Raw genomic sequence first — 18,245 nt, 5'->3', positions numbered from 1 at the left:
GCCAGAGGAAGACCTTCCTGCTCATCGCCCGGCATTACTGGTGGCCTTTCCTACGCACGGATGTTGCGGATTTCGTCACAGGTTGTTCCTCCTGTGCCCGTAACAAGGTTCCCAGGCATCTTCCAGGCAGCCGTCTCCTGCCTCTTCCCGTACCTTCCATTCCGTGGCAACACATTGCTATGGACTTTATTACGGACTCCCTGTTTCTGCCGGTTGTACTGTCATTTGGGTGGTCACTGACCGCTTTTCTAAAATGGCCCACTTCGTCCCTCTGCCTGGTCTCCCGTCTGCATCTGTGCTGGCTAAGGACTTCATCCATCACATCTTTCGTCTCCACAGCCTACCCATCCACATTGTGTCTGATCGTGGGGTCCAGTTCACTTTGCGCTTCTGGAGAGCTACGTGTAAGCTGCTGGACGTCACTCTGGATTTCTCCTCTGCTTATCATCCTCAGTCCAATGGACAAGTGGAACGTATCAACCAGGTCCTTACCAGCTTTCTCCGGCACTTCGTCAATGCTCACCGTAACGATCGGGTTGAGCTTCTACCATGGGCCGAGTTCTCCTATAACAACCATGAGAGTGAGTCTTCTTCCAAATCCCCATTCTCTGTGGTCTACGGTCAACACTCCCGGATTCCGTTTCCCGTCTCCACTTCAGTGGACAATCCTGCCGCGGAGTCTCTGGTCAGCGAATTTTCTACTACTATTTGGGAAGACACTAGATCCGCACTTCTTCAGTCCTCCGAGTGGATGAAGAAACATGCCGATAAGAGACGTCTGGATCCACCTCCATTCCGTCCGGGAGACAGGGTCTGGCTCTCCTCCAAATATGTTCATCTCAAAATACCATCATATACCATATATACAATTTGCATATTCTCACTGCATTTTGGGATTAGTGAAGAGTCTCCGCGAGCTCAAAGAACACTGGATTTTGGCCGTTGGAGCTGAAAGGAGGACATCAGTGAATTTTGGAGCGTTTTTTCACAGTTTTCATAACATATCAACAATAAGAACATGGAAGAGTCCAGGAGCGATTTGCTGAGCTGCATATCCTGCTACATGTTCACAGACTAGCCAGTGGAAAAGCCAAACTTCACATGCCAGAAATGCATGCTTGTGTCCCTGTTGGAGGAAAAGTTGCGAAATCTAGAAGAGGTTAACTACCTTGAAAATCATTAAGGAAGGTGAAGAGTTCTTAGACAGAGCAGAATTATCTCTTCATGATACAGAAAGAGAAGAAATTCGAACTGCACCTGACGAAACAGAGGAATGGAAGCATGTGACCCAGAGAAGCAGGAGGATCGGGAGGCAGTCAGCACCTATACTGCTCAGGAACCAGTACCAGGCTCTCACGCAGGAGAACCATGAAGAAATACAGCAAGATAAGACTTTGCCCACAATGAATAACCTTGTAAGCCCTCAGAATCCTCCAGGATGGAGAAATAAAAATGGTGTGAAGAAAAAACGGAGAGTGGTGGTCATGGGGGATTCCCTGTTGAAAGGAACAGAGGCCGCTATCTGCAGACCAGACATAGCACATTTCTCTTGAGGTTGTCTTCCAGGAGCAAAAATTAAAGATGTGTCTGACAGGATATCAAGACTCTTCAGACCTACAAATCACAACCCATTCTTGCGAATACATGTGGGGACAAATGACACTGCAAGAAAGGACCTGGAAACCATCTGCAGTGACTTTGAAGACTTAGGCAAGAAAGTGGAAGAATTGGGAGCGCAGGTGGTCTTCTCATCCATCTTCCCAGTGGATGGCCATGGAACAATGAGGTGGAATAAGATTCTATAGTTGAACAACTGGCTACGTCGATGGTGCCGTCAACAAGGATTTGGATTTCTGGATCACGGAATGAATTACCTATATGATGGACTACTTGCTAGAGATGGGGTGCACCTTACGAAGACTGGAAAACATGTATTTGGAAGTCGCCTTGCTGCACTCATCAGGAGAGCTTTAAACTAGAACAATGTGGGAAGGGAAGCAAAAGGCCAGAAAAAGCCATACAGCTGACAAATACTATTGAGATCTCTGCTACTGGAAGTGGAAAGGAAGAACAAAGACAAAAAAATCTAAATAATAAAAATATGGGAGGAAGAGAAACCAATCACAAACTAAAATGTTTTTATACAAATGCACAAAGCATGGGCAACAAACAAGGAGAATTGGAACTACTAACGCAGGAAAAGGAATATGATGTCATTCGAATCACTGATACTTGGTGGGACGATACACATGATTGGAATACAAGGCTAAAAGGATACAACTTATTTGCAAGAAACAGACTTGATAAACGAGGAGGAGGTGTCGCTTCGTATGTTAGAAAAGCGTATATCTGCACAGAGATTGAAGCTTCAGAGACTGGGAGTTCTGTGGAAACTGTTTGGGGAAGAATACAAGGAGAGAACAATGGAAAGGACACCATTGTAGGCATTTACTACAGGCCACCTGGGCAAGCTGAAGATATGGATAAACTCTTTATGTATCAAATGACCAAGTTCTCCAAAAAATATGACGTAGTGGTCATGAGAGATTTCAACTATCCAGACATTTGTTGGGAATATCTCTCAAGTAAAGCTAACAGGTCAAGCAAATTCTTATCCTCTCTTGCTGACAACTTTATCTTCCAAAAGGTAGGGGAGAAAACAAGGGGATCTGCTACTTTGGATCTAATCCTTATAAACAGGGAGGAAATGGTTGAGGAGGTAAAGGTGGCTGGAACCCGAGGAGGCAGCGATCATGCCATTATAGAATTTTGGATAACTAGAGGAGGAAGACATGTGAAGACTCAAACTTCAAGGTTAGATTTCAGAAAGGCAGATTTTAAGCGACTCAGAAAGAGAATAGGAGGGATCCAATGGCTGGATGTCCTTAAGGACAAAAATGTCCAGGAAGGATGGGAAATTTTTAAAAGTGAGATTCTCAAAGCACAATCATTAACAATCCCGAAAAGTAGGAAGAATGGGAAGCATTTAAGGAAACCAGGATGGATGAACATAGAACTTAAACACATGCTAAAAAAAAAGAAAGAAATGTTTATCAAATGAAAAGAGGGAGGCATATCTAAAGAAGATTATAATGCAGTCTGCAGATCCTGCAGGGCACGTATCAGGTTAGCTAAAGCTGACAATGAATTAAGGCTTGCAAGAGATGTCAAAAGAAATAAAAAAGAATTTTGGGGGTATGTCAAAAGTAAAAGAAAAGTCAAAGATGCTATAGGATTTTTACAGGATGAAAATGGTGAAATGGTAAGAAAGGATGTTGAGAAGGCCGAACTTTTTAATTCCTATTTTGCATCTGTTTTCTCTCAGAAAGAAAATGTAACATCAACTATCTTCCCTGTCCTATTAAAGGAATAGAAGAATCCAAGTTATCTGTAAACAGAGAGATTGTGAGGGAATATTTAGCTAACATAAATGAGTTCAAGTCTCCAGATGAATTACACCCCAGAGTACTGAAGGAGATCGTAGAAGAAATTTTAGAACCACTCTCCAAAATCTTTGAAAATTCTTGGAGAACAGGAGAAGTCCCAGAAGACTAGAGAAGAGCAAATGTTGTTCCTATCTTCAAAAAGGGGAAGAAGGTGGACCCAGGGAACTATAGGCCGCTGAGTCTGACTTCTATACCAGGAAAGATCTTTGAACAAATTATTAAACAACATGTATGTAAGTACCTGGATAAGAATGAAGTGATTAACCAGAGTCAGCATGGGTTTGTAACTAACAAATCATGTCAGACTAACCTAATTTCCTTCTATGACAGAATCACTGACTGGGTGGATCAGGGAAATGCTGTAGATATAGTATATCTTGACTTCAGCAAAGCATTTGACAAAGTATCTCACACCATCCTTATTGAAAAAATTACCAAGTATGGAATGGACAAGGCAACTGTTAGGTGGATTCATAACTGGCTTAGTGATCGGACTCAAAGAGTGGTCGTAAATGGCTTCACATCCAGTTGGATGAATGTCTCAAGTGGGGTACCACAGGACTCTGTCCTGGGACCTGTATTGTTCAACATCTTTATCAATGATTTAGATGAAGGAATTGAGGGTAAACTGATCTAATTTGCTGATAACACAAAGCTAGGAGGGATAGCTAATACTAGAGAAGAGAGAGAGGATACAAAAAGACCTAAATAAACTGGAGCAGTGGGCAGTAACTAACAGAATGCTTTTTAACAGGGCAAAATGCAAAGTACTACATCTGGGCAATAAAAATGAAAAAGGCATATACAGAATGGGAGGAATAGAGCTAAGCAACAGTACATGTGAAAAAGACTTAGGTATACTAATAGATCATAGACTGAACATGAGTCAACAGTGTGATGCAGCAACAAAAAAGGCAAATACAATTCTGGGATGTATTAACAGAAGCATACAGTCTAGATCACGTGAAGTCATTATCGGTCTTTACTCCTCTTTGGTCAGACCTCATCTGGAATACTGTGTCCAGTTTTGGCCACCACATTTTAAAAAAGACATCGACAAACTGGAGCAAGTTCAGAGAAGAGCAACCAGAATGGTGACCGGTCTGCAAACCATGTCCTATGAGGAACGGTTACAGGATTTGGGAATGTTTAGCTTGCAAAAAAGAAGACTGAGAGGAGACTTAATAGCTGTCTACAAATATCTCAATGGCTATCACATTGTAGAAGGATCATCTTTATTCTCATTTGCACAAGGAAAGACTAGAAGCAATGGGATGAAACTGAATGGGAGGAGACAAAGATTAGATATTAGAAAAAGCTTTTTGACAGTTAGGGTGATCAATGAGTGGAACAGGCTGCCACGAGAGGTGGCGAGTTCTCCTTCAATGGAAGTCTTCACACAGAGGATCGACAGATATCTGTCTGAGATGATTTAGTGAATCCTGCTTTGAGCAGGGGGTTGGACCAGATGACCCAGGAAGTCCCCTCCAACTCTACCATTCTATGATTCTAAGTTGGTTCCGCGGTTCATTGGCCCGTTTGAGGTTCTCAACCAAATCAATCCCGTGGCTTACAAGCTAAAACTCCCGGCCACCTTACGGATTCCCAACTCCTTCCACGTATCTCTCCTCAAACCAGTTGTTCTTAATTCTTTTTCTGATGATCCAGGTACCACCCCAGCTCCGGTCTCCGCTGAGGAAATCTATGAGGTAGAGAACATTTTGGCCACCATAAGGGTAAGAGGAAAAACCGTTTTTAGGGTGGATTGGAAGGGGTTTGGCCCAGAGGAGAGGTCTTGGGAACCCAGGAAGAACATCCATGCCTCTCTTCTTCTTAAAGAATTACTTGCAGGCCTAAAAAAGAGGGGGCATAAAGGGGGGTACTGTATCATCGGCGTCTCTGCCCCTGCCAGGCAGAGACGCCATCCCCCATACCGACGCGGTCCTGCTCCGGCGTCTTCCGGCCTCCCTGCTGCAGCTGCTGGTGCACGCAGCTTCCCGGGCACTGTGCTTAGGGCGAGCGCGCTCCCTCACTCACTCTTAAAGGGGCTGCGCGCGCCGTCCTAAAAAGTCCCTGGCCAATGGCCGGAGGACTTCCCCTATAAAAAGCACCTCCTCCAATATGGAGGTGCCCGTGCAAGGTTGTTGCTCTGTGATTCTTACTTTGCTTCAGTCCTCAGGTCCCTCTGCAAGTCAGTCCAGTCCGCCAGGCTGACTACAGTCCAGTCCGCCAGTCTAACTACAGTCCAGTCCGCCAATCTGTCTATGAGCTCAGCCCTCCCGCTTACCTGGAAGCACCTGCCTGTTACCTGTCGTGCCCGCTTGCTTGCTTACCTGGAAGCACCTGCCTGTTACCTGCCGTGCCCGCTTCCCTGCTTACCTGGAAGCACCTGCCAGTTTTTCGTTGTGCCCGCCAGCTTGCCTACCTGGAGCACCCGTCTTGCTATCAGCCGAATCAGCCTTCTTGTCTACCGGGACCACCCGTCAGCCTGCCTGCCGTGCTCATCCGCTGTACCAGTCAGTTCCTGCCATCTGACCCCTGGGAGTCACCTGCTCTCATATAAGGTCGGTCCCAGAGTGGCACCTGGTCCTTCTGCTCGGTCCCTCCCTGGTCCACGGAGTCGATTGATCCGCCGTGTGACCTTGGTCAGGCCGAGTAGATACTTAATCTCTGGTCCCTCCTTGCACCGCAGCACAGAGGTTCCACCACCCGGATCCATAACAAACATTAACACTTCTCCCTTTGTTGTAACACCTCTGAAAGCATCCTTCAGCTTCAAATGGGCCAACTCAGCTATAAAACACTTAGGGATTCTGCTACCGAGAGACATACACTTAACATATTCTCTTAATTTCCCTAAAATTCTTCAATCGGTATAGGAGAGCAGGACGAGGAATGTTTTAACATAGTTCGGTAGAAGCGCAATCTTCAAAATGAACATTCTCCCGCGGATTTTTTATGTTTTTCAAGCTCTTCCGATTGGGAGTCTCTTGTCCTTCTTCAGGATTCACCTTGGTTCAAACAAGATTTGTTTGGTCTGGTTAACCTCCCCGCATCAGTAGAACCATCATTTATCGATCTAAGTCCTCTGGGGGGTATAGCTCTACCTGATTTCAGATCTTATTATATTGCTACTCACCTCTCTAGAGTTCTGGACTGGTGTAGGAATGGCAACAGGAAATCCTGGGTCAGGACTGAGCAAAGTTTTACAAATATCCCCTTGTCTGGACTTGTTCTTGATTAAGTTAAAACCCATCCCACGATTGCAGCTACCCTTGCCTGTTGTTCTTACCAGGGCTGTGGAGTCGGTAAGCCAAACCTCCGACTCCTCAATTTCCTTGACTCTGACTCCACAGTCCTGCCTCACTAGTGAGCATGTACAGTACAGACAAAAAGTTTGGACACACCTTCTCATTTAAAGATTTTTCTCTATTTTCATGACTATGAAAATTGTACATTCACACTGAAGGCATCAAAACTATGAATTAACACATGTGGAATTATATATTTAACAAAAAAGTGTGAAACAACTGAAAATATGTCTTATATTCTAGGTTCTTCAAAGTAGCCACCTTTTGCTTTGATGACTGCTTTGCACACTCTTGTCATTCTCTTGATGAGCTTCAAGGAGGTAGTCACCGGAAATGGTCTTCCAACAATCCTGAAGGAGTTCCCAGAGATGCTTAGCACTTGTTGGCCCTTTTGCCTTCACTCTGCGGTCCAGCTCACCCCAAACCATCTCGATTGGGTTCAGGTCTGGTGACTGTGGAGGCCAGGTCATCTGGCGTAGCACCCCATCACTCTCCTTCTTGGTCAAATAGCCCTTACACAGCCTGGAGGTGTGTTTGGGGTCATTGTCCTGTTGAAAAATAAATGATGGCCCAACTGTTTAGTAGCGTTTAGTTTTGTTTTTGTTTAGTTTAGCTTTGCGTTTGCAAACCGGATGGAATAGCATGCCGCTGCAAGATGCTGTGGTAGCCATGCTGGTTCGGTATGCCTTCAATTTTGAATAAATCCCCAACAGTGTCACCAGCAAAGCACCCCCACACCATCACACCTCCTCCTCCATGCTTCACGGTGGGAACCAGGCATGTAGAGTCCATCCGTTCACCTTTTCTGCGTCGTACAAAGTCATGTTGGTTAGAACCAAAGATCTCAAATTTGGACTCATCAGAACAAAGCACAGATTTCCACTGGTCTAATGTCCATTCCTTGTGTTCTTTAGCCCCAACAAGTCTCTTCTGCTTGTTGCCTGTCCTTAGCAGTGGTTTCCTAGCAGCTATTTTACCATGAAGGCCTGCTGCACAAAGTCTCCTCTTAACAGTAGTTGTAGAGATGTGTCTGCTGCTAGAACTCTGTGTGGCATTGATCTGGTCTCTAATCTGAGCTGCTGTTAACCTGTGATTTCTGAGGCTGGTGACTCGGATAAACTTATCCTCAGAAGCAGAGGTGACTCTTGGTCTTCCTTTCCTGGGGCGGTCCTCATGTGAGCCAGTTTCTTTGTAGCACTTGATGGTTTTTGCAACTGCTCTTGGGGACACTTTCAAAGTTTGCCCAATTTTTCGGACTGACTGATCTTCATTTCTTAAAGTAATGATGGCCACTCGTTTTTCTTTACTTAGAATTTGTATTATGGCAAGAAAAAAGCAGCTAACAGTCTATTCAGTAGGACTATCAGCTGTGTATCCACCAGACTTCTGCACAACACAACTGATGGTCCCAACCCCATTTATAAGGCAAGAAATCCCACTTATTAAACCTGACAGGGCATACCTGTGAAGTGAAAACCATTTCCGGTGACTACCTCTTGAAGCTCATCAAGAGAATGCCAAGAGTGTGCAAAGCAGTCATTAAAGCAAAAGGTGGCTACTTTGAAGAACCTAGAATATAAGACATATTTTCAGTTGTTTCACACTTTTTTGTTAAGTATATAATTCCACATGTGTTAATTCATAGTTTTGATGCCTTCAGTGTGAATGTACAATTTTCATAGTCAGGAAAATACAGAAAAATCTTTAAATGAGAAGATGTGTCCAAAATTTTGGTCTGTACTGTACATAAAATACAGCACAGATTCATCTTAACTAAAAGCCGAGATCCTTAGATCAGGAACAGAACAGACATTTATAGAACATTTCATAACTTCCCCAAATTCTTATGAAAATATTTACAGCACATACTGCACTGTACTACTGTACCAATTAATTACATATTTTAGGAGTCGGAGATGGTACATTTTATACCGACTCCACAGCCCTGGTTATCACCCCTTGGTCCGCGCTCATATCTTACCGCTATCTTCCTCTATGTTCCCCATTCTAGGAAATACACTTTTTCTCCCTGGGTTAGAAGACAAAGTCTTCCGTACCTGGCTAACCAGAGGTTGTTTCAGAGTGTCTAATTTTGTCACTGGTCATGTATGGCCTTCTAAAGGAACACCTTCCCAGCCTCTCTGCTACCTCTCCCCTAGGAACCTGGAGAGTTGGTCAGCTTTCTCACTTTTTCCAATCTCTTCCTTCTAGATCCTTATACAACAATGACAAGACGCCTTTTGAAATTGCGTGTTCGGGCATGGGACCATTAAGACATACTTTATCCTTCTGTTACTGTCACGCAAGGTGTGGGAAAGACTTAGTGCAACACAGTGGAAGGAGGGAAAGGGAGCCCAGACACTAGGGAAAGGGGGGAGTGGAGACCTCCTAGTCTGGACTAGTGTCACCCTGTCTCAACTACCAACCTATATTGGCTCTTCACCAATCGCCGCTCGCGTGCCTCGCCCTGACTTTCCCTAGCGTATGGCTAAGGCTAGGGAAGAAAGGAAATGAGCACTAGTCGATCTCCACTAAACTCTATAGACAACAAGGGAGAACAAACAGGGGGTGATTGCTTAGTTTTAGACTACTCCAAACAGATGCGCACACGGCCTCAAGTTCCAGAGAGGACGAAGTACTGCTCTTGCTAAGAATCACAAGTAGTAATGAATATCGCCGGCACCTCCCTCTCAGACACACCAGGTATTTATACACCCAGGACAGGGAGCCAATTAGCCAGAGGGAGGTAGCCACTGGGTCCTAGAGACAGCCAGCCTCTAGAAAGATGTTTGTAATGGCAAACGTAGAGATCTCCTGCAACCAACTGTCACCTCTGAAACACCCGTGACAGTTACTCCTTACTGACCAATCCTCCAGACCAACTTAACATCAACTTTCAAACACAATGGGAGGGAAACTTGGGCCTCTTGCTATCGAAGGAGCAGTCAAAGTGTATTTTTGCATTGACTCACAAATCTTCGGTCTGCTATCTGGGGAAAAAAGTTAAAGTGGGGAAAAATTGTGAAAAAAAGGCAATTCTGACATTGTTTTTTGGGAATTGTTTTTACGCGCAACATTTTGTAGTAATAATGACCTTGTAATAGGATTCTCCTAATCAATACTATTATGGCGATACCAAACAATTCCAGTTTTTTTAAATTATTTTAGTAGTGAAAAAAAACAAAACAGAAGTTTGCAAAAAAATATATATATTTATTTTGGGCTGTGTCACCATTTTCCAAGACCTGTAAGATTTTAATTTTTCAGCTGATGGTGCTAATGTGCGATGGCTTAATTTTTGCAGCACGAGACTATGTTTTTATTAATACCATTTTTTGACAGATGTGACTTTTTCATCGCTTGTTACAGCATTTTTTTGTGGAATTTCGGCAGCCAGAAACACGTAATTTTGGTATTCTCTAATTATTTTTGTTTACAATGTTTACCGATCGGATTACTTATTTTTATATTTTGACAGATCGGATTTTTCTGATACCACATATGTGGGTTTTTATTATATCTATTTTCAATGGGTGAAAAGAGGGGTGATTTGAACTTTTATATTTGGGGGTTTTTTTGTTTTTTTTTTCACATTTTTTTTTACTTCTCATTGTTCTTATTAGCCCCCTTAGGGGACGTGAAGCAGTGATCGTCTGATTGCTTGTGCTGTATGCAGTGATGCCACAGCATCGTTGCATATAGCAAAAATCACGGTCTGCTTTGAGGCCCGGCCACGGGCAGGGTTTCTAACAGCTCCGTAATGACAAGCTCCGTAATGACTGGCCCTTATCGGGGAAAGTTGAACCTGTATTTTAGGGATCCCTACTCAGAACGGGTGTTCAAAAAAAAAAAATTGAATTTTTTTTTTTTTTTTTTCACATTTTCTGAAATTTTTATGGCACAAAAATAATAAAACACCTATACAAGTATGGCATCAGCGGAATTGTACTGACTTGGAGAATCATATTGTCAAGTCATTTTTACTGCACAAATAATGCCAGGCCAATTTCTACAAGAACCCAAAACCAATAGAGGAATTTAGGAATTTAGATTTTTTTCTACCATTTCACTGAACTTGGAATTTTCTTTATTGTTCAATCAGTGGAGTCCTTCAAAATAAAAACTCATCCCACCACAGACATAAAAAAAAAAGCCCATAATATTACGTCGACAAAAAAAAAAAAAGTTATTGCTCTAGGAAGAAGGGTGAAAATAAAATATTGCCAAGTGGGTAAAGGATTTAAATATATAATACTTCAATATCTAGATATTATATATTTGTTTTGGCGCCCCCTGGTGTTCTTTTGATTTCCTTTCAGGTGTCCAATTCTGGTGGTCACACATGTCCTGTAGTCACCGCAGTGGCGGAATTCCAGTTATTATGCAGACCGGTCAATAAGAATCAGAGCAGTAGAAGTGGGATTTTCTCACTGACACTGGACACATTAGGTAGTTGTATAGAGAAAGAAATGACAGCAGGGGGCGCCATGACAAGTATGTAACAGCACCAGTTGGGAAACATAAGGATGCCATACCCGTCTTTCCGTGGCCTTGTCAGTTTCCAGCTGACGGCAGCAGAGCAGCAGCTCATGTAAAGCCAGACTCATGGTGCTGGGAATTCAAGTGCTTTGGCGCAGCCAGGAGGAGAAACACCAACTAAGAAAGAGAAAACAGTGTCAGTGTTCATTCACTACAAAAATACAAAAATCACAGCATCCTACTCAAAACCAGGGCTGTGGAGTCGGAGACGTGGAGTCTGTGTCAATTTTGGTGGAGTCGGTATAAAATGGACCGACTCCGACTTCTAAAATATATAATAAATTGGGTACAGTAGTACCCTGATCTAAGGGTCTAGACTTTTAGCTGAGTTTAGTCTGTGCTACAGTAAATTTATCACTTAAACATGAGCCATGTATGAGGGAGTCGGAGTCATGGAAAATGAGGAGTCGGAGTCGGAGGTTTGGCTTACCGACTCCACAGCCCTGCTTGAAACATTGCTTTTCCAGCAGGTTCACAAATTTTGTATATTTTCCGTAAGTATGGAGTGTAGAAAAATGCTCAGTGGCAATGAGGGAAAGGTAACAAATCACACCAGACCATGAAGGACCGCACCTGACGCACGTTTCGCATCTAGCTTCGTCGTATACACTAAATACTTATGAAAATATACTAAATTATCCTGTGGTAATTGATCTTATTTTAATTACTATTTACATCTATTGTACCTCAATACCTTTATTACATTCGTATCTGTCTGTAACATATGATTGTATATATTGTGGGTCTATTATGTTGTTATGAATGTCTTGTGACATGTATATGTTTTTTAGATTATTAAATTTTAATTCATGTTGTAATAAAATTATATTTTTATTCATATCTATATGCCTTGCACTTTTTTTTCTATCGGTTTAGTCTTTTTTGTGCAAATTGTGGCTATAGTACCTCTTGCTCATGATATATTTGTAGGTTTATTCATTTTGTTATGGTTAGTACCTAGTAGCGCCACATTTTGATAGTATCACAGCTTGTAGACGCTTTTTGCAGCCAGACAAGAGTCTTTCAATTCTTGTTTGAGGGATTTTCATCCATTCTTCCTTGGAAAATTCTTCCGGTTCTGTGAGATTTCTGGGTTGTCTTCCATGCACTGTTATTTTGAGGTCTAGCAACATATTTTCATTGATGTTCAGAACAGGGGACTGTGAGGGCCATTGTAAAACCTTCAGCTTGCGCCTTTTGTGGATCTTGATGTGTGTTTAGGATCATTATCCATTTGTAGAAGCCATCCTCTTTTCAACTTCAGCTTTTTTTACAGATGGTGTTAAGTTTCCATCAAGAATTTGTTTCAATTTCACTGAATCCATTCTTCCCTCTATCTGTGAAATGTTCCCTGTGCCATTGGCTGCAACACAACCCCAAAGCATGATTGATCCACCCCCATGCTTAACGGTTGGCGAGATGTTCTTTTCCTGAAATTCTGTTCCCTTTTTCCTCCACATATACCTTTGATCATTGTGGCAAAAGAGTTTTATTTTAACCTCATCAGTCCACAGGACTTGTTTCCAAAATGCATCAGGCTTGTTTAGATGATCTTTTTCATACTTCTGCCGCTGAATATTATGGTGAGGACACAGGAGAGGTTTTCTTCTGATGACTCTTCCATGAAGCACAAATTTGTGCAGCTGTCTCTGAACAGTAGAATAATGTACCACAACTACAGAGTCTGCTAAATCTTTCTGAAGGTCTTTTGTAGCCAAGAGAGGGTCCTGATTTGCCTCTCTAGCAATCCTATGAGCAGCTCTCACTGAAATTTTGTTGGGTCTTCCAGACGTTATCTTGACCTCCACTGTTCCTGGTAACTGCCATTTCTTAATGACATTTTGAACTGAGGAAAGGGCAACTTGAAAACGCTTTGCTATCTTCTTATAGCCTTCTCCTGCTTTGTGGGCCTCCACCATGTTCATTTTCTGAGTGCTAGGCAGCTGCTTAGAAGAACCAATGGCTGCTGTTTTTTGGCACAAGCTTAAAAGGAGGCTGGGTTTGTATAAAGTTGGCAAATTTGTATTACCTGGCCTTTCCTAATGATGATAGTGAACAAGCCACAACCCAGAAGGCTAATTAAGGTCTGAAACCTTGGTCAAAGTTAACTGAGCACACAACTCTCCAAGAGTGCCTAAACTTTTGCATCGGCCCATTTTCCTTTTTGTAATTTCTAAAATGTAAAAAAAATGACCATATTTTTTTTTTTTTGCCTACAATACAAATGAAATGTGTCATCTTTAACTTTAGGCCTTTTAGGGATCATTTCATCTTCAACTTCCTTAACTGTTCATAATAACAGTAATTTTGACCAGGGGTGCCCAAACTTTTACATGCCACTGTATGCACATGCCAATTTTTAGTTATTTGATCCCATAAATGTAATTTATGCCTACATTTTTCTCACTTCACCAACTTAGACTATTTTGTGCTGATGCATCGCACACAAATCAGATTACAAGAATATTTAAATACAAATTGTAATGTAACAAAATAGGTTATACGCCAAGGGGGGGGGGGTGAATAGTTTTGCATACCACTGCAATTGAATGTTGCAGAACAACATCTCAGGGAATACAATGCATCATTATAAGGTTGACGTCCGAAAATCTATCAGCTTTATAATAAAGCAATTGTCACATTGTATGGCACCGGGAAAGGAAAATGCATTCTCCTAAAGCAAAGGCCTCCAGGCTCACTGGATCGAGTCTATGACAAAATCTCTATATAAATATGAGTCACGGTGCAAACAAGGAGACAGCAGCAAAAGTCAGATCTCCTCTCCTTGGAAGGATCCCAACAAAAGTCACACTCCAGCAATAGAAACAGATATATTTCTGATAAAAGTCAAGCACTGCAGTGAGGGCAGCCCACTCATCCTGCTAACAAAAAAAAGGACTCAGTCCTCGGCTGTTCCTACTGGAAATGAATGAATAAACTGATATATGATTGTTACCATTGGGGAGGGGGGGATTGCTGCTTAATCTCACATGGTCTAATAATAGCAGTGTTGGAGAATAGTAACATTCAGTTGTCAATTTATTCATAAACTTCGAAGGGGGAATAGCAGGAGAATGACACAACGCAGGGCCATAAGAAAAGATTAGCCAGAATTGTTTTTCTCATTGGGACAGAACGGGAAAAATTGCAAATTCGCTTTAAAAACGAACTTACACTGGATTTTTTTATTTATACTGAATATCTTCTCTAATTGTTGCTTCCCCAACGATTCTGGAATAGTTTTTCTTTTGTGCATCTCCATTCCAAACTTATGCCCCCCGGGTAATAATGCTGCAAATTTTCCCTTCAACCAACCAGGCGTATACCAAAAAAAAGAAACCCAGAACCAGTGAATCAGCCGCAATTGTAAAAAGGCTTCAGTAATAGATCTGGCCATGTTACCTAGGGAAAACACTCAGAACTCCTAAGACAATATTCAGACATCAATTTTTTCGAGGACACATTAATAATAATCCTTTTATTATCTTCTACAGGGCTATTCCCATGGGCGATTATTTCTATGCAGTACACAAAAAATAAGACATGTCCTGCTACGCTCAGTTTTGCGGACAGAACTCTCCCATTTAAGTGAAAGGATTTATGAATTTAAAAAAAAAACGCAAAAAAATTGACAGCACACAAGGGTCTTTTTTTTTTGAGACGTAAAACAGGCATGCTTGTGTGAATAAGGCCTAAATTTCTATGGAGCTGTTCACATATCTGTGTTTTGTTTTTTTTGCAGATCTAGTGTCCACCATTAACCCCCTCCAAAAATAAAATAATAATATTTATCTGGTTTTGACCCGAGTCACGGCTCAACTTTTCCCATTGAAATCAATGGATCTATATAAAAAAAAAAAAACATGCACAGAGAGACAAGACATGGGTCATCCAAGTGTTGTCCATTTTTAACTATTTAAAGGGGTTGTCCAATACTTTAACACTGATGGCCTATCCTACTAATAGGTCATCACTGTCTGATCAATGGGGGTCAGACACCATCCACTCCCGCTAATCAGCTATTGACAAAGTCAGCGGAGACTGGAACTGCTCTGAGGAATAGTGGCCACGGCTGGATACTGCACACCAGTCCCCTATTGATTTGAATAGGTGGTGAATGTGCAGGACCGGGCCGCGGCCACTATTCCGCAGAGCAGCTTTGGGAATAGCTGATCGGCGGCGGGGTGGGGCAGATGTCGCATCGATGAGACAGTGATGACCTATCCTAGGTCATCAATGTTAAAGTCCCGGATAACCCCTTCAGAAAAAGTTTGGATTCCTTTTTTCTTACCACACAAACGGACGCCACACTGATGGTAAAAATGGACGCAAGTATGAGAATTGGATCCAGCGCACTAATGAAAAGTGACCGAATAAAAAGAAAATCAAAACATTCAGACGTGTCTCTTTTACCTATATTCCCTATGACAAGCATAACCAGACGAGCCATCAGTGTGCACCAGAGGGGCTCAGCCCCCCGTATCAGCAGGACCCTCAGTAATTATTACCAGGCTGCCTGCCAGTCATGCTCTTCATGGGAAATCCCTATGACAGTTCTGCTAAACAATCAATAAACAAGCATCATAAACATCTCTCTACAATGTAACAAGTACAGTAAACAGCACCGTGCAATGGAAACTTCCCTCCCTGCGGTCACTGTGCTGGCACTGCTGTATATAAGTATACAGCACTCTGCACAGCTGGTGTGCCCAATGTCTGCTCCCCCACAGGGACAGACACCCCGATCCCCGGCCAGCAGCCCCTGTATACCTCTCCTGCCGTCTCCTCCACGCTGTCTGCTGCGGTGTCACACTCAAAGCCTTCCGCCACTTTCACTTTTCCCTCTGACCAGCGGGTGGCGCTCAGCTTTGTTGTAAAGTAATATGGTCAAAATGCAGAGACTACATATCGATACCTACTATAACAACCATAGATACAGCTCATGTATACTCAACCACACTCACTGATCAACGCTGTCTTTGTTGCCCAAAGCAACCAATCAGATCGCAGCTTTCATGTTAGAAACAGTTCTGGTAAAATGAAAGCTGTGTTATGATTGGTTGCTACAGGCAACAGACAATTTTCCTTTTAGACCCTTCAGATAAATGTACATCATTATGTCCAGAGTCCTGTACACCCACAGGACACCGACAACCCCTTAAAAGAATAACAAAAATAAAAATTACAAGACATTTCCTCCATAATGGCAGAGCGCTGCACTGACTTTCTAGTAATATGATTGATACCAAGGCGGCGTTGTGCCTGTTATGGCGGATCTGACAGGCCGTCATTTTTGTTTTTCTGAGTTTCTTTTTTTATAATGGAACAAACAAAAAACTAGCGATATTACCGTGGCCAAGGGCTATGCTTAAGTGACGGCCAATGTGGCCATCTAACGTGACTACGATGCGACTTCGCCCAAGCGGCTTGATTTTGTACCCAAGTCACCAGTCACTTGCCTTCCTGAATGTCATCAAGGACCACAGCGTTAGGGCTTGTTCACACCTCGAGATTTTTCCTGTATTTTTTTTTTCATGCAGAAAAAAATAACCATAGCATTTTATGGTAGCAGCAAAATAAATTAGATTTCTAAAATCTCATTCACACGGTCCAGTTTCTTTGATTGCGTTTTTAAGCTGCAGTGTGTTTTGTTTTTTTTTTAAACCATAATATGTCATTTTTTTAAAAGATTTTGCTATGGTTTCTACCCAATCAAATGAACGGATTAAAAAAAAAAACATCAAAAACTCAAAAACACACGAGATGAATGCAGTGTTTTTCCTGCCAACACGGCATCTTTTTGCTATAAAAAACGCTGTAAGAAAGCACTGTGTGACCATACCCTTAGCTAGGTTACTTGCGGTCTTTCATTGCCTTTTTAGTGGGTTTATTCACGTGTTTTTATCTTGTTGGTTTTTTTTTCGGTTGCGGATTTTATCTTTTTTTATGCTGTGTTTTAAATAAAGCTGCTTTGTTTTGGATACTTCATTACTTGGCTTTGATAAAACGTTATTGATATAGTCATGTTCGGAGCACATGCGTTTTTAGTGCGTTTCTGCTGCATATGCGACTTTTTTTTTACCTGCGGATTTTCCTCACCTCATTCAAGTCTGTGGGTAAAATCCACAAAAAAAAAAAAAACTCACATATTTACAGCAAGAGAAATTGCCATGTTGCGCATTTCGGCAACGCACTGCAGTTCAGTTTACGCTGCGTAAAACAAAATAAAGCACAGTGGGCCTGAGATTTCTATAAATCTCATCCACATTGATGGAAAGGCTGTTACACAGCAAAAATATGTAGCATGAAAAACTCATCATGGGAACTTAAAGGGGTATTCTCAGCTACAAGAACCTATCCCAATAAGTAGTTGGTGTAATAATAATATTATTAGCAAATACCTCCAATTAGATATGTATTCTAGTTTTTCTGATTCACTTTCCTCATGTGCATGGAATTGCAGAACCTTATGTGTCCATGGTTACGACCACTAACAACTAGCTGTCAGTATATCAGTGGTCGTAACCATGGACACATAAGGTCTTGCATTATTATTCTTATTGTTATTAACAGACTTCACCTCAATTTCGACCCATGGTGACTTGATGGATGAATCGTAGGATCTTGTGCAAGCCTAAATAGGTCTACCATGGTCTTCTCTGCCATTATTTTGAGTGTATCAAGCAAGCACTAGTCTCATCTATTTTTTCAGATGAGATGTTGCCATGTTGGAGCGGGGTGGTAGCCATGGGGAAGGTACTTGTCTGTTGTGCCTCGGCACAATGTTGGGGGTCCTGGTGTATGGACTTGTGCTGTGAGGACGCTACGCCCTTGCAGGCCACATGTGACCGATGTTGCTGGTTTGCCAGGACACGATGTTGGACAGTTCAATGAGGGAGACCACCAGTTAAAAATAAACTTTTTACTGAATGAGAACTTGATAAGGAAT

At 42.2% G+C, this 18,245-nt stretch overlaps 1 protein-coding gene across 1 annotated transcript in view; it reads right to left on the bottom strand.

Moving 5' to 3' along the window:
• Window positions 1–16,149, bottom strand: part of ATM (ATM serine/threonine kinase) — a 147,823-nt gene extending 131,674 nt beyond the window's left edge. The window contains exons 1-2 of the mRNA XM_073662206.1: window positions 16,067–16,149; window positions 11,293–11,413 (exon numbers count right to left, since the gene is read on the bottom strand). Of these exons, the coding sequence (XP_073518307.1) occupies window positions 11,293–11,364 (72 nt within the window). The 5' untranslated portion in view covers window positions 11,365–11,413; window positions 16,067–16,149. The remainder of the gene's footprint in view (window positions 1–11,292; window positions 11,414–16,066) is intronic.
• Window positions 16,150–18,245: the final 2,096 nt, after the last annotated feature.

This window comes from Phyllobates terribilis, unplaced genomic scaffold (genome assembly GCF_046119375.1).
Source record: "Phyllobates terribilis strain yellow unplaced genomic scaffold, ASM4611937v1 Scaffold_2__4_contigs__length_985480577, whole genome shotgun sequence".
Lineage (NCBI taxonomy): Eukaryota > Metazoa > Chordata > Amphibia > Anura > Dendrobatidae > Phyllobates > Phyllobates terribilis.
Note: the sequence above shows the minus strand (reverse complement) of the source record. Positions and strands in the feature narration are given on the sequence as shown.